The sequence below is a fragment of the Leucoraja erinacea genome, chromosome 9 (genome assembly GCF_028641065.1).
Source record: "Leucoraja erinacea ecotype New England chromosome 9, Leri_hhj_1, whole genome shotgun sequence".
NCBI classification, from domain to species: Eukaryota; Metazoa; Chordata; class Chondrichthyes; order Rajiformes; family Rajidae; genus Leucoraja; species Leucoraja erinaceus.
This window is the reverse complement of record NC_073385.1, coordinates 39,561,073-39,583,367: the sequence shown is the minus strand read 5'-3', so window position 1 is coordinate 39,583,367 and position 22,295 is coordinate 39,561,073. Positions and strand designations below refer to the sequence as shown.

At 40.9% G+C, this 22,295-nt stretch overlaps 1 protein-coding gene across 2 annotated transcripts in view; it reads right to left on the bottom strand.

The window, feature by feature from the left end:
* Nucleotides 1-4,444: 4,444 nt before the first annotated feature.
* The window catches only part of trmt61a (tRNA methyltransferase 61A), a 41,938-nt gene continuing 24,087 nt past the window's right edge, over nucleotides 4,445-22,295 (bottom strand). For both annotated transcript variants that reach the window (XM_055640598.1, XM_055640597.1), the window contains exons 2-4: nucleotides 19,945-20,307; nucleotides 8,969-9,235; nucleotides 4,445-5,109 (exon numbers count right to left, since the gene is read on the bottom strand). In XM_055640598.1, the coding sequence (XP_055496573.1) occupies nucleotides 4,784-5,109; nucleotides 8,969-9,235; nucleotides 19,945-20,275 (924 nt within the window). In that variant the 5' untranslated portion in view covers nucleotides 20,276-20,307 and the 3' untranslated portion in view covers nucleotides 4,445-4,783. The remainder of the gene's footprint in view (nucleotides 5,110-8,968; nucleotides 9,236-19,944; nucleotides 20,308-22,295) is intronic.

Here is a 22,295-nt window from a genome sequence, read left to right as displayed (position 1 = left end):
GAGAATGAAAAATAGACCAGCCATGATCAAATTGAGGACCAGATTCGAAGGGCCTAATGGCCTGTTTCTGTTCCTACATCTTATGAACTTAAAAGGATTAAACTATTCCAATATATTTGGTTCTTCACTCTGATTTGAGAGAATTTAGTGTTTTGGAAATACCATCGATTTCTGACATCAGTTAGCGCATATATTTGCTGAATTACTCCATTTTGAGAGGAATTCAGCAAATCCTGTATGTTCTCCAGGGATGCTGCCTGACCTGCCCAGCACCTGCCCAATTAATACATCAAATTGAATGGAATTTTAGTCGTTGAGTTTATTGTCAAAATGTAAAAACAAAGAACTACAGATGCTGGTTTCCAAAAAGGTGCATATTTATGACTAGACTATTGAGAAACAGTGTGGAAACAGGCCCTTTGGCCCACGATCACCCCAGGCACACTAGGGACAATTTACAATTTTATGGAAGCCAATTATCCTACACACCTGTACATCTTTAGTGTGGGAGGCAACCGGAGCACCTAGAGAAAACTCACACAGGCACAGCGGTAGAGTAGCTGCTTTACAGCACTAAAGACCCGGGTTCGATCCTGACCATGAGTGGTGTCTATTGTCTGCATGGAGTTTGTACATTCTCCCTGTGACCTCCGGTTTACTCCCACACTCCAAAGACATACAGGTTTGTAGGTTAATTGGCTTGGTGTAATTGTAAATTGTCTCTAGTGTGTGTAGAACCAGCATTAGTGTGTGGGGATCGTTGGTCGGCGTGGACTCGGTGGGCCAAAGGGCCCGGTTCAGCCCTGCATCTCTAAACTAAATTAAACGTACAAACCCCATGCAGACAGCACCCAGAGTCAGGATCAAACGCTGGAAGGCAGTAACTTCACCGCTGCACCACTGTGCTGCCCAAAATCAATGTGTAGGGCCAGGACAGGTCAGCCGAGGTGTTAATGCTCAGGCATTTGAAGCTGCCATCTCTCTCCACCAACTAGTGAAATCTGTCATGTTGATTGCTTGGTTCTGTTATGTTGTTGTGGCACCAGTCACCTAGGTGTTCCACCTCTCCCCAATACGCTGACTCATGACCACCTGCGATTCAACCAACAGCAGTGGCGTCACCGGCAAATTTATAGATGTCATTGGAGCCGTGCTTAGCCACATAGTTCACGTGTGTAAAGATTGGAACAGGCAGCTAAGCACGCAGCCTTGTGGTGCACCTGTGTTGATGGTCAGTGAGGAGGAAAATGCTGTTACTAATCTGCACCCGAGGTCTGCCAATGAGGAAGTCAAGTATCCAGTTGCAAAGGGAGGTATAGAGCCAAGTCTTGGAGCTTAGTCATACCCTTGGAGGGGACGTTAGTACTGAAAGTCGAGTTGTTGATGAACAGCAGCCTGACCAGAATATGTATTACTTAAGGGCCTGTCCCACTGTACGAGGTAATTCAAGAGTTCACCCGAGTTTCCCGGATTCGAACTCGGAGAATTACGGAAATAGCCGTTCGTAGGTACTCGGGGCTCTCGTGGACATTTTTCACAATGCTGAAAAAACGTCACGATTTACCGCGTTTCCCGAGTACCAGCCGTTAACATTACGAGCCGCTACAAGACATCCACGAGCTCCAATGTAGCCGCCACGTACATTCTCCGTACTTACCACGAGTTTGATTTTCTTTTAAACTCGGGAGAGCTCTTGAATTACCTCATACAGTGGGGCAGGCCCTTTAAGCTGAATTAAGCTAAAACAAAAATGAGGCAAGATCCTTAAATTACTGAACACTTATAAGTAATTCAGTAATATTTAAAGTCATAGCGAGAGTCATAGTCATACAGCAAAGAAATAGTTCCTTCGGCCTAACTTAACCAAGCCGACCAAGTTGCCCCATCTACACTAGTCCTGCCTGGCAGTGTTTATAAAGTCATATTTGCCTGGAGTGTTTTTTAAGTTGCGATGGAGCTTATGCTATCCATCCTCAATGGTTCTTTATTGTCTGCTGTCACCATTCATCAAAGTCCACAAGAAATGTGGACTTTAAAATATAAATTGCCGCCATGGGTCCAATTTAGTTTTCTTCAACATTTTCCCCTTGTTTTGGTTTAATCTTATCATGATGGGATATTAGGTGGTCAGATTGCAGGTGGTTGCTGTAATAGGGGAAATTCCGTTGAAAACCTGTGTGGTGAAAATAAAACAACTGAGACATACTAAAAAAGACACAAAGTGCTAGAGTAACTCAGCTGGTCAGGTACCATCTCTGGAGAACATGAATAGGTCAAGAACCTTCTCCAGATTGGGACTCTGTTTTATTTTACATACAAACCTGTTCAGGGGCAACACTGTGGTACAGCTGGCACAGCTGTTGCCTTGCAGTGCCAAAGACATGCGTTTGAATCTTGACCGTGGGTGTTGTTTGCATGGAGAGTGCACATTCTCCCTGAGACCATGCAGGTTTCCTCTGGGTGCATCCGTTTCCTCCGCATCTCAAAGGCATTCAGCTTGGTAGATTACGGTCTGTGTAAATCTCACCTGGTATGTAAGATTAGAATCCAAGTTGGTTGGGGCGGGAGAAATGTGTGCGGAATAAAATGTAGGATTTGTACAAATGGGTGGTTGATACTGACAGCGGGTCAAAAGGCCTGTTTCCAGACTGCGCATCTCTATGACTCTGTTGCAACTCCTCTTCTCTTTTGTAGAACTGGGACTAGAATTTTTAAATAGCACAAAATCTGCTGCTGAAACAATGCAAGGGCTGACTGGTTTTGCCATCTTGGTAGCTGATGTCTACAATAATAATTTGTTCATTGCACATCATAATGCAACCTGACAGCTCATGAACACCCAATAGTTTCTGACTCAGGCAACCAGTGAAGAACTGAACAGAGAGCAGGCTATTTACTTCAGTCTGCAAACGCAGAAAAGATGCCAAGAGTTTTGGAATGGATTCATGCTGATAGAGATCTAACATTTTGATTAGTTCAAAGAAAGCAATTCAATTACTAGGTGATTGACGATGATTAATTAATAACAGTTCAGCACCAACTACTATCTGTCCAAAATCATTACTGTACATCTATAATTTAAGCCTCTATTGTACAATGTGTTATAGAGACATTGACTCATACAGTGTGGAAACGGGTCCTTCCGCCCAACTTGCCCACACCGACCAACATGTTCAATTTATACTTATGCCACCTGGCTTTATTTGGCCATATCCCTCAAAACCCGTCCTCTCCAATGTACCGGTGTTATATCCTTACATGATCAGAATAAATCTCCATTTATTAAAAAGGGCCAAGGTTCTGAACTATTAAAATCTAACAGTGGATACAAACAAATAGTGAAGAGAATAAGTCTGAAAAAAGGCTACGGCCCAAAACGTCACCTATCCCTGTTCTGCAGAGATGCTGCCTGACCCACTGAGCACTTTGTGCCACTTTTTTAATAATCTGGAGAAAGCAGTTTTGTAGATATATTGGGCAAATCTCAACCAACACCTAAACACTGATGATCTAAAGCATTTTGTAGAAGTGCTTCATTGACTATAGCACATTGTGAACGTGTCTGACCTTATGACCTGCAATGCCCCATGCAAGTTGATATCTGACATCAGGAAACACTGCTTCACACAGAATTACCAAATAGCTCTTCTAGGTGGGGCTGTGCAGACAAAAGCTAAAGTAATTCAAGAACCAGTTAAATGGTGATCATTGCTTTCCAGAGTAGGTTGAGCTAAGTGGGTCAAATATCACTACCCAAAACCTCATTAAATCCTGTGGTTTAGTTCATTAGAAAGGCTCTTAGTGTTTCAAATTTAACAACATAGGATATTCTTCATTTCAATATTAATAGGTTTCCATCTATAGCTAAAGAATCTTAAATTAATTTTCTAGCTTGCCAACATTTTTAAACCATGTCAACATATGTGGCTTAAAGCAAGTGAAAACTTTGAATAGTTTCACATAAAACCTTCACTAAAGTGCATTGTTGACAGGGAAGGCCAAATACCACAAAATGAGCCAGATATTACAATCATTCTCCAAATGAATCACATGATCTTGTATAGTTTAGCCTAGAGATACAGTGCGGGAACAGGCCTTTTAGTTTAGCTTAGCGATTCATTGCGGAAACAGGCCCACCGAGTCTGAGCTAACCAGCGATCCCCACACGCTTACTATCCTACACACACGAGGGACAATTCACAATTTTACCAAGTCAATTAGCCCACAAAGCTCCACGTCTTTGGAGTGTGGGAGGAAACCAGAGCACTTGGAGAAAACCAACACAAGTCACGGGGAGAGTGTACAAACTCCATACGGGCAGCAACCGTTGTCAGAATCAAACCCAGGTCTCTGGCGCTGGAAGGCAGCAACTCTGCCGCTGCGTCTCCGTGGCGTAGATGTAACAATATTTCCAAACTTTAGTATAAACTCAAGTCACTCAATATTCTTCTGCATATAAAATATTTATTAGAAAGTCAATTAAACTAAAAGGAACAAGGGACAGATGAAAGAAGGTCAACACAGCATGCCCACATGGAATTTATGTGGTTTAGATCCCACAGGCTCATTCCATTTACAGCCCATGTACTGAATTTGCATTGAGATGTATACTATTTCTTTCACAGTAAGCTATACTTTCTGCAAAAGTAAAATGTTAAGCATTTGTCATCATTCTTGGCAAGCATTCACAGAACTCATTCCATGTCATCCGTGGAATTAGATTCTAAATTGTACCTTTATTGACAAGAAAAAAAAATTGCTCACAATTAACATTTCTTTGTCGCTAGGAGAGGGATTTAGTAGCGAAGGTCAGATATCCAGTATGACCTGCCATCTCTCTTAGAGGTGCCCCACTTTTAAACTGGGTAGTTCCCTGTTGAGAATCAGTGCACCACTTTCTCTTTGATTGGCTCACAGTATCAGCTGGTGTGTCCTGGTTATTTTTATCTGCTGCACCAAAGTCAGGGAGCTGCAGGCTCACAGTCCTTACATCATACACTCGGAGGAGAATCTCAAACGTACTGATATCAATAAATCCTTCCTCAGTCATAGCAAGGCAGGTGCGTTGCACTTGTTCAATGCAGGGAGAAAAAGAACAGATCCTTCCACCTGCAAGGAGATAAAAAAAGATAAAATCATTAAAACGCAGCATGTTTATTTTGCCCATTGCAAACAAAATTACTTTCTCTTGGCTGTCATTCTTTTAAAACTCTCTCTCTCTCTCTCTCTCTAATACACACCAACGTATTTGCTTTTAATCCAAGTTTCCATCTCTCATCCTTTCAAAGCATTAAATCATACTAAATCATTGTACAAGATAATTGTAAGCAGGATTCTACATCTTCCCCAAAAAAAACCCACATCCCCACCAAAGATCCCTCTCCCAACTCCTCCACCAATCCCCTGTCCCTCAACCCAAGACTCCATAGAACATGGTGTAATCCAGTTGTGAATGTAATTGAATCCTTTGGAAATCAAAGCAGTTTTGTAGATTGTATGCCTACCGAGCTTCTGGAACAAAAAAACTGGAAGAATACAGCAGTTAAGCAGTATCTGTCGAGGCAAAGGTGTAACTTGCCATTTTGGATCGAGACATTTTGGCAGTCAAGTTTGCATGTTCTCCCTGTGATCGTGTGGGGTTCCTCCCACATCCCAAAGATATGTGGATTTGGAGGTAAATTGGCCTCTGTAAAAGTGTGTATGGAGTGGATACAAAAGTGGGATAACATAGAACTAGTATGAATGGGTGATCAATGGCCGGCATGGACTCAGTAGGCCGAAAGGCCTGTTTCCATGCCGTATCTTTCAAATCAAACAATCAATCAGGACTAGGAGAAAATGAAATTGCCAATACTGTATATAGCAGAGCGATTGAATACTGAATCTGAAAAGCTTTGGGATGTGCCTTTCATTATTTTTTTATTTCTAGCCCACTCCATAAATAAAGAATACAAGATGCATTGGCATGTCAAATCCACCATTATCAATGGAATGGGGTTTACAATGGCAGTTTCTCCTAAACGGCTTTCGGAAAACAAACAAGACAACTTTTTTGTAGTCGGTAGGAAAATCAAGACCATTAGATCTAAAATATTATTTGCATTAAAAAATAACGCAGTACTTCAGATTAGAGCGAACTAAGGATGTAGACAAAGAGTATTTTTGTAGTACAATAATAGAGTTAAAGGACAAATTCCAACTTTTAATACGTACATATGGGCACCCAAATCAGTTTGTTTTAGAGCTGTAGCAAAATGATTTGGGTGTCCATGTGCACGTATGGATCCCTATTACAATCCTTGTGTGTTTCCATTCTAGCATGGATAACCTCACATTCTAAATGTGTCCACATCAGTTAATTCTTGGACTTAAATTGTGTACATAACAACTGACAATGAAATATTGTTCAAGATATGGTGAGCAATAAATGTTCCCGCCTATTTGTGGGACATACCTGTTATCTGCTATTCTCAAAATTCTCAAAATGTTTCCAATTTGTTTCTCTATGCAATAATAAAGCAGATATGAGTTGGTCTTGACATCAAGTGTGGCACAGACATTGTGGACCAAGGAAACATCACCTATCCGTGTTCTCTGGGAATGCTGCCTGATGCGCTCAGTTACTCAGCACCTTGTGACCTTCTATGTTCTAATCCAACATGCAATATGGTCAGTATGATAAAAAGATTATCTCTCCCCTTGTTAACGATTAGTGAAATAAACATTCAGCGTAATGCTTATTTCTAAAATTTCTATATATTGGTTTCATTTTTGAACTAATAGATCATTAAGTAAAGGGAAAACACTAATTACAACAATAAGCCTCGATAGAAAGCTTCAATGACTTCTATTAAATGCAGATCTAAATTTTGTCTTTGTTCATCCATAACACAACCTTTCAGGGTGAGTGATGAAGGGAGATTACTCACAAAGACCAATCAAATCAGATCAAGGATTAGCAGCAAGAACAGTACAAGCTGCAAATCCTCGGCTCGTGACTCAAATTCCCTGCGAATTGTTTACTCAATTTCACTAACCTGCAGTGCTGCAAAGCAGGCAAATTTCAAAAGACAGATGGACAAGGTTTATTACTTTAAAATATTTATTTCTGCAATGGAACTACCTCAGATTATTAACGTTTCAAAATCTGCAATTTATCCAGCCTAATGGAACTTTAGGAAATACATGGTACACAAAAATGCTGGAGAAACTCAGCGGGTGCAGCAGCATTTATGGAGCGAAGGAAATAGGCAACGTTTCGGGCCGAAACCCTTCTTCAGACTGAAATACATTGCTAGCTGCAATTGAGCCTTTACATTCCATATTTTCAAATTCAAAAGCAGAAAGGATTCTTCAACCTTTTGAATCGCTTTATAGGATTTCCAAAGTTTTTGTTTGTTTTACAGTTTATCAATTGTCAGATGTTTACAATTATTCTATAATCCTGCTTTTCATTTCATAGTAACTGGATAGATCTTTGTTCACCTAAAAGGACACAAAGAGTAACTCAAGTCAGGCAGCCTCTATCGTGGACATGGACAGGTGACATTTTGGATCAGGGCCCTTCTTCAGAAACCTACATACCTGTACTCCAAAAGACGTACAGGTATGTAAGTCAATTGGTTTGGTAAATGTAAAAATTGTCCCTCGTGGGTATAGGATCGTGTTAATGTGCGAGGATCATTGGTCGGCGCGGACCCGTTGGGCCGAAAGGGCCTGTTTCCACGCTGTATCTCTAAACTAAACTAAGAATGATTGTGTTATGTTTGTGTTCCCGCTCTGTCCCCCCCCCCCGGGTGGGGGGGCGGGCAGGGAGGGGAAAAAGAGAGAGCTGGGAGACTGGAAAAGCAGGACAAAGTGTGGTAGGTAATAGGTGGACACAGGCAAGGGTTTTTGTTTGAGAAGCAGACGGTTGAAACCGACCCAAAACGTCACCTATCCATGCCCGACCTGCTGAGTTACACCGGTTACATCTGCTCATTGTATCACATTTCGTCAAGGAATACCACATTGGGGGAGGGTGTCCCCACTATGGAGACTAAAGAGTCTTCATAAAGTTCTAAGACCTCCACCATGAACATTGTGAGATGGCAAGGACATCTTTAATTTGCACAGATTATATTTTAAAATTAAATTGAGACACGTGCAATCACAGATACATGAGGGTGATTACAATGGGAAAAAGGAATTTAGAGATTGGAGATCCGGGAAATATATGAATTGTATAATTCTCTGCATCAATACCAGCTCCATGGCGAACGCAGACGGATACTAAAGTAGACACAAAAGTGCAGTGTTCTGTTAAGATGAATGTTCAATCCTTAGGTAGGTAAAGGTCTGGAATAACACACAGTGAAAGGCTTGGATTGAATGAATGTGGAGAGGATGTTTCCACTATTGGGAGAGTCTTGGACCAGAGGCCATAGCCTCAGAATAAAATAATGCATCTTTAGAAAGGAGATAAGGAGTAATTTCTTTGTTCAGGGGGTGGTGAATCTGTGGACTTGTGGCCAAATGGCCTAATTCTGATTCAATAACATGAATATGAACCCAGTCAGGCATGGATCATGAGCAAAATGTGTTTAGACAACTTCATTTCACATTTCAGTCACTTGGCTGAAGCGTAAGATTTATTCCATGTTCGCTCCTGCCTATTTATGGAAACTACCTTTTGAATCAAGTTAACAATATTTAAAGAATTTCAGCTGAATGGAACTCCATTTATATAATTCCGTTAATCACAAACAATCTTCTTGCAACTAGCAAGTTCATGCAAGTGATTTTTAGATCTAAGCCAGTTGTAGCTTCCATTTCTTCTTTCACTCTTGTGAATGGCTTGTTACCATTTGCTTTGATTTCAATATAACCTCTCTCCTCAGCTGTGGCTTCCTTAACGTTAATAGGACTGCATCAATATTATTGTGAAATCATAATTCTGAGAGTTCTAATTTTGGTTCTGTTCTCTTACCTTCTATTTTCAGGGCAGTTTTTGCATATTTAACAGCCTCCCAAGGAGATGGAATATCCAGGAAAACTGCGTCCGCAATATTGGTTACTCCAAAGCCTTCTTTACAAACATCTTGCGTTTTGACCGTGACCAAATGATCTACCTTGTGATCACAGAACTCCTCTTCAGCTTTCTCAGCTCGCTGTTTATGAAATTCCACAGTATATAGCTGTCCTGTTGGTGCAATTGTCCGAATGATTGCATGGGAAAGAGAACCACTTCCTGTACCTACAATAAAAAGCAACAGAATTATTTCTATTTAACACCACAAATTTATATTGCACGATGTAAATATTTTTCAATGCTGAACAATGAATGAACTTACTGCATCAAACCCGAGCGATATGGGAGGCAACTAACAAAGCACTGCCAATGGGCACAGGTTAGACAGGGCAAGAATTATCTTGGTGCAGAAGTTCAGTAAGTATGCCAAGGATCTGCCTTTACCACTTCCCTAGTATTGAGCCGACATTAATGTTAAGGGATCAACTGGGGTGTAATGGTCATAGACGTGTGGTGCCCACAGATAATGGACAAGGTCTTAAGTGAATATTTCTCATCTGTATTTACTCTGGCGAAGGGCATGGAAGCTAGGGAGTTCAGGGGAGGGGACAGTGATATTCTGGAGCATATCAACACTACGAAGGAGCTGTCAAATGCCCGTCTGGATCAATGCGACCTTACTTTAACTTACCCGCCAATACTGACCTTTCTGTCCTGGGTCTCCTCCACTGTCAGAGCGAGGCCAAACGCAAATTGGAGGAACAGCACCTGCAATACTCGTACTGAGTCTACAACTCAGTACAAGTATTGATTTCTCTAACTTCAAGTAAGCCTTGCTTTTCCTCTCCCCCCCCCCCCCGTTCACCAGCAAGTTTCACTGACCTCCTCATTCATTTTACTGTTCTTATGCCATATTCTTATTCCCGTCAGCTAACATTTCCATGATCATCGTCTGCTTTGATCTGTCTTTCACTCCTTACATTCTCTTTCCATATCTCTAGTTTACCTTCCCCCCTAACTCTTAGTCTGGAAAAGGGTCTCGATCGGAAACATCACCCATTCCTTCTCTACAGAGATGCTGCTTGTCCCACTGAGTTACTCCAGCGTTTTGTGTCTATCGTCTGTGAAATGTACAAACAAGAAACTCCAGATGCTGGCCTACAAAAAAGGACACAAAGTGCTGGAGTAACTCAGCGAGGCAGGCAGCAACCTAGGAGAACATGGACAGATGATGTTTTAGGTTGGGACACTTCTTCAGACTAATTGTAGATTCACAAGAAGCTCCACTACACAACTTTTTTTTAAATTGCAAACTAAATGTGCAGACAATGGTGGGTTTCCCTGGCTTTTAAAGCTGCTATACTAATCATGTGTTTTTGCAATAGCAGGTGTTTTTCCTCAGCAAAGTTATAGCTCTCAGAAATTGGATTTGTTCTCACATCTGGTGGGCCTCCAGTTAAGACTCTTTGTTCCCACTAACGACAAGAATACAATGCCAATTCAACAACTTTCCATTTAAATGCAAATGACTACATGGATGAAGTTCAAAACTGTCGCAGAGTAAAATAATCCATTCAGAAGCAAATTGGAAATTTTAGCACAGGAACTATGCAACTGTACTTGATGTTTGGAACACTGTCACAATCAACATGCATGCTCTGAGATTATTTTTGAGGAATTATTTATAAACAATTAAAAAATATTTGCATCCCAATTGAAGCTATTAGCAAAACATAAATCTGTGCAAATTAATAAATTTCTGTAAAAACAGCAAGTCCAAGTTTACTCCTTACAGAATTGTGAATAAACAAGTATTTTTTATTTAACGTTGAGTTTGCATACAGGCAGTGGCATAACAGGATGGAGTTAGAACTCATCAAAATAAATATTGCCGGGGCAAAGCTCAGAATTTAGCAGCTCACCAAATTGAAATGTAATTAATACTACACAATCTCAATAATTTAAATATCTGTTTTCAGTAACTTGAACATATTTTAAAATCAACGTGAAAGCTTATCCTAATGCACAAGAGGCTTCTTGTTTATATTCATTCATGAAGTCAGCTGCTCCCGACTGCACCATCTGTAAGCACCATTTGAGCACATCTCCAGCAGGATCACGTGATCAGGCTAAGAAAAAATACTCTGGACATCATGTCTGCATGCATATGCTTGCGTTTGCGTAATCAGCCAACCTTATGCACAGTTTTTTCAAAAAAAATCTAATCCAGTAGTGAAGGTTATGAAGCCACACCTACATGTGCAGACAGCTTCAGTTAAATTTGCACTTGGTAGATTGCAAAGGTTGGCTGATTAAGCCTTAAACTCTGTACAAATTATATAAAGCATTAAACGTGGCCGTTTGGTTTCCCTGCTTCTATGCTTATTCAGACCAAGAGCTAACACAAGAGATGTAACAATCAAGATACTTTTAACTATTAGCACTGCATTTCTATGTATTTATACAATTTGATGGTGCCATTAAAATGGTTTTAAATATTTTCTTAATTAAATCTAGTTCATTCATGAGCTTGTCAGATTTTTAATGTTTCCCAAAATGTAATACACAATCTAGTAATGTCAATGAGATACATTGCAGGTATATTACAGAGCTACTTTCTATTTATATATATAGGAAAACATGAACTACATTCAAGTCACTCACAGAACACTGAATACAATCTCTTTCAATGTTTTTTTTTTGCTCCAAGAATCAATTAGTGTTTTAGGATCTGATCCGGATCAGCAGGATAAATTCAACACATGACAAATATTTAACAGCAGAACTAATATTCAAGTGAAAAGTAGATTAATTGTTAATTACAATGCTAACATGACAGTGCTATGGAGAGAATGTGGTGGAATAGATATACTTATAGATTCCCCAGCAAACAGCAAGCTTAGATAACAAGAGTTAAAAAGCTTCCTACTGTGCCTGCATTACACACTGATTTGCCAGCAGACTGGGTCAACTATAGTGGGAACAGCAGGGCGAGACAGCCCATTGTATCTTTGCTTTTTGAAACTTTTTAAAAATGGATGCCTCCCTCCAATTAAAAAAAATGCAGGTGCAGCATTTCCATTCAATGAAACCAGCAAATTATATATTAGTCTTCAACGATAGAAGACAGCCCAGAATACCACTAGTTGTCAGAAAGTAGGAAACAGTATTTTGAAAGTAAAACTACTCCCAAAAAACCTCAATCATTCTTTTGTTATAACACTTTAATACTGCAGTAGATTCTGTACAAATAAAAGATTCACAATACAAGGACATCAGGAAATCACAGCCAGTGACAATAATGGACGGTAGGAGCAAGGCTGGTAGGAGAGGGAACCCGGGATTTGGGCCTCAAGGTTGGCTGCGGAAGGCACGCTCGGGGGCACAAAGGTGGACGGATAAGGAGAGGAACTTCGCTCCCAAGGGGCCCGTAGCAGCCTGAGACTTGCCTGCATCGGGAGTGGCTCTCAAGAACTAGAACGCGGACTGGACTATGAAAAAGATGCCTCCTGGGCTCAGTAGACTATTTCTGTACACTTGCTAATCAAGGATGTGCTTAGGTATAGGAATACTGTACTGAACTGTACGTAAGAAAATAATTTCACTGTGCGTTTGCACATGTGACAATGAAAGCACCATTGAGAATGAAAAGATGATATAAATAACACCAATAAATGAAAAACATAGCTCTTAAATGCTATTGGAAATTTCAGCAGATGAAGAAAACTCAAATTATTTGGGCAAAAAAAGGCAAGCTTTAATCATTACTCATCAGGTCACATCAAGGACTCCATCCACTATGTCACTGACAAACTGCAGCAACCCTAGGAAGAAGGGCAATGACCAAGTTGATGCTTGCCATTAATAATATGATTATACAACTACTGTTGTTGTGTTGTGGATCCATGCCTGCAGGAATGACATTCAGTCAATCATGGAAAAGGAATCCAAATAGCATAGTGATGAACAACATTGTTTCAGCACCAGGAGGCTGAACAGCAGTTACTGAGCATCATGTTCAGCAATGGAGAAACCAAACCAAACCAAACAAGATGTATTTGCAAGCAAGCCAGGATTTAGACAAGACAGGAGGATAAAAAAAACAAGTAACACTGAATAACATTTTGTTAGCTTTTGAAAAAACTTAATTTAAGACTGTATCTTCAAAAAAATGTTTTACAGCAAAAGGAAAAAGTACAAATAAATCAAAATGAAAACAGGTTTAGAAAATCTCAAAACTTATTTTCAATTATTTACCAAACAGAGGATAAAGTTTCTAGTATTATTGAACACTCCCCTGACGTCAGTCTGAAGAAGGCTTTCGACCCGAAACGTCACCCATTCCTCTCCAGAGATGCTGCCTGTCCCGCTGAGTTACTCAAGCATTATGTGTCCAGCTTCGATTTATACCAGCATCTGCAGTTCTTTCCTACACCCTTTAAACTTTCCTTCCACTGACACTAAAGCTAGTTCCTTCAGTGTTTTATATTTCCACTCTGGGAAAGATCTTCTGACTGTCTACCCTATCTATGCCCCTCATAATTTTATTACTTCTATTAGCTCTTGTCTCAGCTTCCAAAGCTCCAGAAAAAAACAATCCAAATTTGTGCAACCTCTTCTTGTAGCTCTCCTGAAACTTCATCAGTCCACTCCCTCCACAGATGCTGTCTGACCCGCGGAGTTCTTTCCGCACTTTTGCTCTTCTTGTCACTAATCTCCTCTGATTCAGACACTGGCCTGGTAAACCTCGCCTACACCGTCTCCAAAGCCTCCACATTCTTCCTGTAATGGAGTAACCAGTACTCCTGCACACAGTACTTCAAATGCAGCTTCAAACTTTTACAAAGCTACAATGCGACTTCCTGATTCTTACTCCTGCATTACTACAAATTATCTGACATGCCCATCAGCTCCCTTTTGATTCTTTTAGCATTTTTAAACAAAAGAGCAATTTATTTTAACACCTGGCAGAAATCCACATGATCATTGGAAGAATGCACAAATTCCACACAAACAGCACCCCAGGGCAGGATCGAACAGGGGTGCCTGGAAAGGTGATGTAGCAGTAGTAACTGCCTGGTGGGAAATATAAGTTTCCAGATCCATCACCCGCCATCATTTGGCACACAGGTAGTTGCTGCCTTATAGCGTCGGGGACCCGGGTTCGATCCTGATTACGGGTGCTGTATGTACGGAGTTTGCACACTCTCCCTGTGACCGCGTGGGTTTCCTTCGGGTGCTCCGGTTTCCTCCCACACTTCAAAGACGTACAGGTTTGTAGGTTGATTGGCTTTGGTAAAAATTCTAAATTGTCCCCAATGTGTAGTATAGTGGTGGTGTAGGGGTGATCGCTAGTCGACGCGGACTAGGTGGGCCGAAGGGCCAGTTTCCGCACTCTATTTCTAAAGTAAAAAAAAGTATTATGCAAACAATATTAAGTGAGAAAAATTGCAATCTACAAATTTGATCATGTGAATTAATACAAACTTTAGTTATCTTCCATGTTCAATGAATAGAACAAAGCTTTACCTCAACATGTACGAAGTCTTCATGCACGCTTTTATTTTTATTTTCACTCAAAATGTTCACAGTAGCTAAATATTTGTGACCAACTGAAATGACAGTAGATTTATTTTAACCTTCTAAACAGGAGTATTAATGCGGCCCATCTTTGAAAATAATAGGCTTAAATGACGCATTTTCATTAGCTGAACTACTAAAAGACGAGTTGACTAATGAACTTTTAAACCAGAGGTATACATTTCCTGATGCATTATTGAACAATGACTGTTTTAATCTTTCATGCACTTGTGAAACCGCACCAAAAAGACCGAACAGCGAGTGCAGTAGAAATAAAACTTTGCGTTGACATGGGTTATTCATTTAGTTATCAGTTTTCAATTAGGCATATGCAATCGCTCTACAAATATCAGTGCACTGCACCACACCACATTGTTCGTCAAACCACAGGAGTCACATGGGCTCCTTTCTGCAGAAGCTGTTCAGCAGTCAAGGACTCTGTTAATGCTGCGTCAGTTCTTTTATAAAGCTAACCTGCTCACGGAAAATTCTAACCACCTTGAACTGCACGGAGCAAATGCGCAATGCATTAGCACAGAGAGATTTCTGTGGTTTAAATAGCCTCCTTCCAGCATCTTAGCTTCTATATAATTTCACGAGATGCGATTCAACTCTAGTTTTTGGCATCTTTTATCCTTTGCTTCCCAAAATAACTCTGAAGTATGGTTTATTCAAGACACTGCAATAAAAGTCCACTTTATTATATTACTCTTAAAAAAAATAACTGTTTCAATGCAAATCAGAATACTTGGTCAATGATTGGGATAAAATAATATTACTGTGCTTTTCTAATCAGTAGATTTGCTTCCATCTGGAGAATTACATTTTAAACAAAAATCTACGGAAGAATGATTTAAAAACGTATTTTCTACGTGTGTGCAGAAATAGTTATGGGGTACATTCTTATATTTCTTTTTGATAGATGTAGACATAATTTTTCCTTCTGCCTTGTTGATGCTACGATAACAAAATACATTAAATGAAACAAACGAACATGTGCGTGACAAGCGCAGATCACAATGGAATTTCTTCTCTGGAATTTTCAACACTATGCGAAATGCTGAAGAAATGAGACTGACTTGAACTGTTAATTTTTATTTTTCAGCAATCAAAATTTCCAGCAATCAAAAGTGGCCACAGGTTAAAAAGACGATGGAAAAGGCTAATTTTTATTCCCGTAATTCAGACCTAAGCCGACAACATAGAACTGTAAAGTTCAATATATTTGAATGAGTGGACAGTAATATTATTTGTTCTTCTGTATCTGACAGAGCAGCTAATTAAACTGGCAGCCAAGCCATTGTGGCACAGGCACTATGCAGAAAGGTTATCCTCAGGAAAATACTATTTTACGGCTGCGGATTCAAAGCCAGAGGCCTCTTCTGCATGCAGGATTTTCCACCTAATTCAATTTAGTATGTAGTAAAATTTAAATTGGTATGTCTGCCAATGAAGAAGTAATGGATCAAGTTGCAAAGGGGGTACAGAGGCCCAGGTCTTGGAGCCTGTTGATGAGTATGTAAGGATGATTCACCGGACTGCAGTTGAACAGCAGCCTGTTTGTGTTCCTTTTATGTGATGGTCCAGGCAAAAGTGGAGTGGCAGTAACCAAGTTTGCTACTTGTGGTGACAGGAAAATTGAAGTGGAAACAGGTCATTTCTGAGGCAGGAGTGAATTCAGTGATAACGAAGCACTAAACGAAAGGGATGCGATGAAGACAGGAAAGCAGCAGACAAGAACCTGGAAGAAACACAAAGATTCCAATGCATCTTAACTATGGGAGATTGGGAGCAATTCAACATCCGATCCAATCCAACTTGTGCGATCTACATTGTCCTAAGCACCGAGATCCAGATATTCATCAGTAACTGATTGCCCAATGAATCTTTGGTTTGGGGTGCTGGGAACATCTATCATAAAAGCCCAGAAGCAGATAAAGGAGACACAATGACGGAGAACCAAGCTTGTCTCCTCTCAACAACACCACACCTTCATTGCAGTGGAATTCAGCCCTAGGGGCAGATCAGGATTTCATCCCAATGTCAATATTTATGCATGCTATAGGCAATGCAATTTTGAATCTTAAATTTATAAACCAATGTGTTTACAAAATTATATTGATGAACACATGCAATACTAAAATCATTGTGCAATGTTCCATCCTTGGAATCCTTGGCCAACTTCAAGGTCAACTTGATGTTTCTTCTGTACCTAGGGCTTACCCTACCCAGGTAGCCAGCGGCAATGGTTGTGATGATTGTCCTACAGGCAATCTTCAGAAGTTGACTGCTTTTGCACTGGCCTGGGTAGAGAAGGCGTAAAGTGCTGGAGCGACTCAACAGCTCAGGCAGCATCCCTGGAGAACATGCATAGTTGATTTTTTGGGGTCGGTGCCCATCTTCAGACTGATTTGTATTTGGCGGGGCGGTTGTCAAGAAGGGGGAAGAGAAAACACTGGAAGTAAGTTCTCCTAGTTTTCTCCCCCCAAAAATCAATCTGAAGAAGAGTACAAACTCAAAATGTCATCTGTCAATTTCCTCCAGAGATGCTGCCTGACCCTTCTGAGTTACTGCAGCACTTTGCTTCTTCTTTTGTAAACCAGTAACTGCAGTTCCTTCTTTCTACCTCCAGCCTGGGTTTTTGATTGTGTGTAGGTAACTTCACCACTGAGGTCAAAGGCATGATTGATTGGTGGCCATCACCCCGTTGTCAATGTAACGTTAAAAAAAAACACTCCACTTCAATGTGCATACCCCATCTTTAGGCGATTTCCTAGTTGTAGAGTCATAGAGTGATACAGTGTGGAAACAGGCCCTTCGGCCCAACTTGCTCACACCGGCCAACATGCCTCAGCTACACTCGTCCCACCTGCCCGCATTTGGTTCATATCCCACCAAACCTCTCCTATCCATGTGCCTGTACAACTGTTTATTAAATGTTGGGATGATCCCTGCCTCAACTACCTCCTCTGGCAGCCTGTTCCATAATTAAATTTTCTGAAGATCCAGCAGAGCCAACGATAAACTGGATGCCACTTCCAGGCTCTTGCTGAAATGGTAAATGAAGCCCAAACTGTGCAGTGGGGACAACGACAAATCATCAAGATCAATCTGGTCACAATACACTTCCTGTTTATGTTCAAAGCAATCAGGTGGGTCAGATTATACAACATGTTTTTCTCTGACCACTACCTCCTACCTAAAGATCAGAAGATCAGTGGGGAAAATAGAAGCTGAATGCAAAATCACTGACTAACAAAAACATTGACGAACTTAAAGGGATTCTACAGGACATCTGTAAAACCCCTTTTTGTTTCCTAATGACCTGGTTGGAAGTAGTCAAACAAATAACATATTTTTCATCACCAAGAGTATTCAGAAAATGAGGGAATTAGAGTAAAAATGTCCACTCAGAAAAAAAGCATGCAGAATCTACTCCTGCAGTAATTATATGGTGGAATTTGAAGAGAATCTTCAAGAGTTGAAGAGCCAGCAAACCTCAGAATGCCTTCTGCTCCCAAGTCTGCAGGTTTGGACTTCTGCATATTTCTTTTTCCAAAAGACTTGGAGAGAGCTTTATGATTAGGTACCCTAAGAAAAAGAATGAATTAACAACAAACGCAGGCATGTTTTTGGATCTGCAATTGTTTATATGCCTGTATGATTGCAAACACATTCTTCCAAAACTCCTTGTCCACTGTCTCAGAGGTATCTGGGAATGTGATGAAGGGTCTCGACCTGAAATGGGTTTCCTTCGCTCAAGAGGTATCAGACATCTGCAAGCAGGATAATTTGGACAAGCCACCAGTCCATAAGTCAACCAGGTTTATTCGTTCCCTTGAGATGAGTGGAACTCCTGGAAGCAATAGCTTAGTTGAACTTGGGTCTTTAGAACTGGAAAAACAAACACAAATTGCTGGACTAACTAATCAGATCAGGCAGCATCTATGGAGGAAGCAAGTCTGCAGAAGGGTACCGACCAAAATATCAGCTATCCGTGTGCTCCAGCGATGCTGCCTGGGCCTCTGAGTTAATCCAACACTGTGGTTTTTTTTTGTTGTAAACCAGCATCTGCACTTCCTCGAGTTTTGGGATTAGAACCTCCAGATCGGCATCAAACAGTCGAGGATCAGGGATCAAATTACTCAAGGGTGCTGGGAACATGATTTGATGGAGACGAAAATGTGTGACAGTCATCACAAAAACCAACAATGGCATTGCGGAAAAGAATCAGATCAACAGATCTAGGTGAAATTGGTGATGAAGCACATTGAGTTTGCGTGGTCCAAACTCCATTTCTGTACTGCAACATCCATTTCATCTGTACATTCAAAATGGATGTCTGTACAAATCTCCAGAGAATAGCAGGAGGAAAGCTGCACCCAACGTGGTTCCTATCCTGAAGGCTGCCTACGTGTGCGTGACTGCAACAATCTGTTCATAGACCCTGGGTATGCAGACTCCAAGTATCACTACTTGCGGTTGCACCTGACCCATGGTAGTAAAGGAGTGGCAATGTTGCCCCAGACCACTCAATCCAGGTGGACAATAGTGTATGGTCTGCCCCATGGAGAGAAACAAATGTGCAAAAATACTCCCAACTTTGACTACAAGTCAATTTAAGTTTAAGTGCCATCCTTAAAAAAAAATCCTCAAAGCAAATCATTCCTTAGCATTCAACAATAGAGTACACTTCAATTTATCTCACACATTAGTCTTCATTAATGTCAAAACATTTGATTAAAAAGCAAATTGAAAATGGTGATAAAATAGAACTTGTCTCATGGATTCCATGAAGCCCAAGAAAGAACTTGTAATAATTTAGCACCATGGTGTATGAAAATATTTCAACCCTTTCACGTAATGGATTACTTTAGGAGAGACAAGCACTAATACATATCTTCTGGAGGACAACGAGAATATTACTAAAGCAACACCACTCTTCTTTCCAAAACATCATGGGGTTAAATATTCACCTGTATACATAAAAGTGAAGTTTAATATTTGATCCAGATGTGCAATTTGTAGGGTATAACTAAATCAGCAAATCCCCAAAAGCATCATGCAAAATGCAGAAGCAATTCAAATTAAAAAGAATCACACAGTAAAAACCATACAGAGAAATAAGAACAAACGTTTCCTCAACAATTTTAAAATCAGCCATGCTTGCAAATTAAATACAGCAAATGAATTGGAACCCATCATTACCCAAAGGAAAATAAAATCATGCATCTAAAAACATAAATCTTTGCTGTAAAACTATCAATTAATAAACACATTTGTTATATGCAACAATAGCTCCAGAATAAATTAAAGTCTGAGTACTTAGATTCCACGTTATTCAAATAACTTACCCGATTCACAGACAATTGATCCTGGCTTTAACTCGAGCATCATGATGATCATAGAGATATCAGTAGAATAAAGGATCTGGGTCCGGTGAGGAAGAGTCACTGTCCAGAGCTCTGGAGTTGGATGAAGTATATACACCCAACCTCCTTTGCTGCAGGTAATCCGAGAGCCATACTTCTTCCCAACGAGATCTGTTGAATGCTTGATGGCCCCATATTTTGTCTGTGTTGCACCACCTTGCTGAACTTTAATTGCAAACATAGAGTCATGACCCAGGAAGACAATGGCAGTGTCACCATTTTGAATGACATCTTTATACTCCACAAAGCTCATTTTTAGGAATGGAGTGCAAGAACTTTGACAATCTAGAGAAGAACAAAGTAAAGAAGTGAATTACCTTTTTTTTTTTACATACCAGATTTAACAATAGTTCTTAAGGGTCTGTCTCACTTACGTGATTTTTCTCGGCGACTGCTGGCACCTGTCATAGTCACAGCAGGTTGCCGAAAAATTTCAAAATGTTGAAAATCCAGCTGCGACCAGAGAAAGGTACGACTCTTATGGCGACTACTCACGGCCATACAGGTGACATGTCGCGGGGTGACGCCTGTTTGGTTGTGAGTAATAGACAATAGGTGCAGGAGTAGACCATTTGGCCCTTCGAGGCAACACTGCCATTCAATGTGATCATGGCTGATCATTCCCAATCAGTACCCCGTTCCTGCCTTCTCCCCTTATCCCCTGACTCCACTAGTTTTAAGAGCCCTATCTAGTTTTCTTGAAAGCGTACAGAGAACCTGCCTCCACCGCCCTCTGAGGCAGAGAATTCTACAGACTCACCACTCTCTGTGAGAAAAAGTGTTTCCTCATCTCCGTTCTAAATGGCTTACTCCTTATTCTTAAACTGTGGCCCCTGTTTCTGGACTCCCCCAACATCGGGAACATGTTTCCTGCCTCTAGTGTGTCTAAGCCCTTAGCAATCTTATGTTTCAATGAGGTCCGCTCTCATCCTTCTAAACTCCAGAGTGTACAAGCCCATCTGCTCCATTCTCTCAGCACATGACAGTCCCGCCATCCCGGGAATTAACCTTGTAAACCTACGCTGCACTCCCTCAATAGCAAGAATGTCTTTCCTCAAATTAGGGGACCAAAACTGCACACAATACTCCAGGTGCGGTCTCACTAGGCCTCTGTACAACTGCAGAAGGACCTCCTTGCTCCTATATTCGATTACTCTTGTTATAAAGGCCAACATGCCATTCGCTTTCTTCACTGCCTGCTTACCTGCATGCTGACTTTCATAGACTGATGTACAGGGACCGCCAGATCCCGTTGTACTCCCCCTTGTCCCAACGACGCCATTTTTGCTACCAAAGTGGATAACCTCACATTTATCCGCATTAAACTTCATCTGCCATGCATCTGCCCACTCCCCCAACCTGTCCAAGTCACCCTGCATTCTCATAGCATCCTCCTCACAGTTCACACTGCCACCCAGCTTTGTGTCATCTGCAAATTTGCTAATGTTACTTTGAATCCCTTCATCCAAATCATTGATGTATATTGTAAATAGCTGCGGTCCCATTACCGAGCCTTGCGGTACCCCAGTAGTAACTGCCTGCCATTCTGAAAGGGACCCTTTAATCCCTACTCTTTGTTTCCTGTCTGCCAACCACTTCTCTATCCATGTCAGCACAATACCATGTGTCCTAATTTTGCCTACTAATCCCTATGTGGGACCTTATCAAATGCTTTCTGAAAGTCCAGGTACACTACATCCACTGGCACTCCCCTGTCCATTTTCCTAGTTATATTTTCAAAAAATTCCAGAAGATTAGTCAAGCATGATTTCCCCTTCGTAAATCCATGCTGAATGGGACCGATCCTGTTACTGCTATCCAAATGTGCGGCTATCTCGTCTTTTATAATTGACTCCAGCAACTTTCCCACTACCGATGTCAGGCTGTCACCGTTTTCTCTCTCCCGACTTTCTTAAAATGTGGGATAACATTAGCTACCCTACAATCCACAGGAACTGATCACGAGTCTATAGAACATTGGTAAATTATCACCAATGCATCCACGACTTCTAGAGCCACTTCCTTATGTACCCTGGGATGCAGGCCAACAGACCTGGGGATTTATCAGCCTTCAGTCCCATCAGTCTATCCAACACCATTTCCTGCCTAATGTGGATTTCCTTCAGATCCTCTGTCACCCCAGATCCTCTGGCCACTACTATATCAGGATGATTGTTTGTGTCCTCCTTAGTGAAGACAGATCCAAAGTACCTGTTCAACTTATCTGCCATTCCCTTGTTCCCCATAATAAATTCACCTTTTTCGGTCTTCAA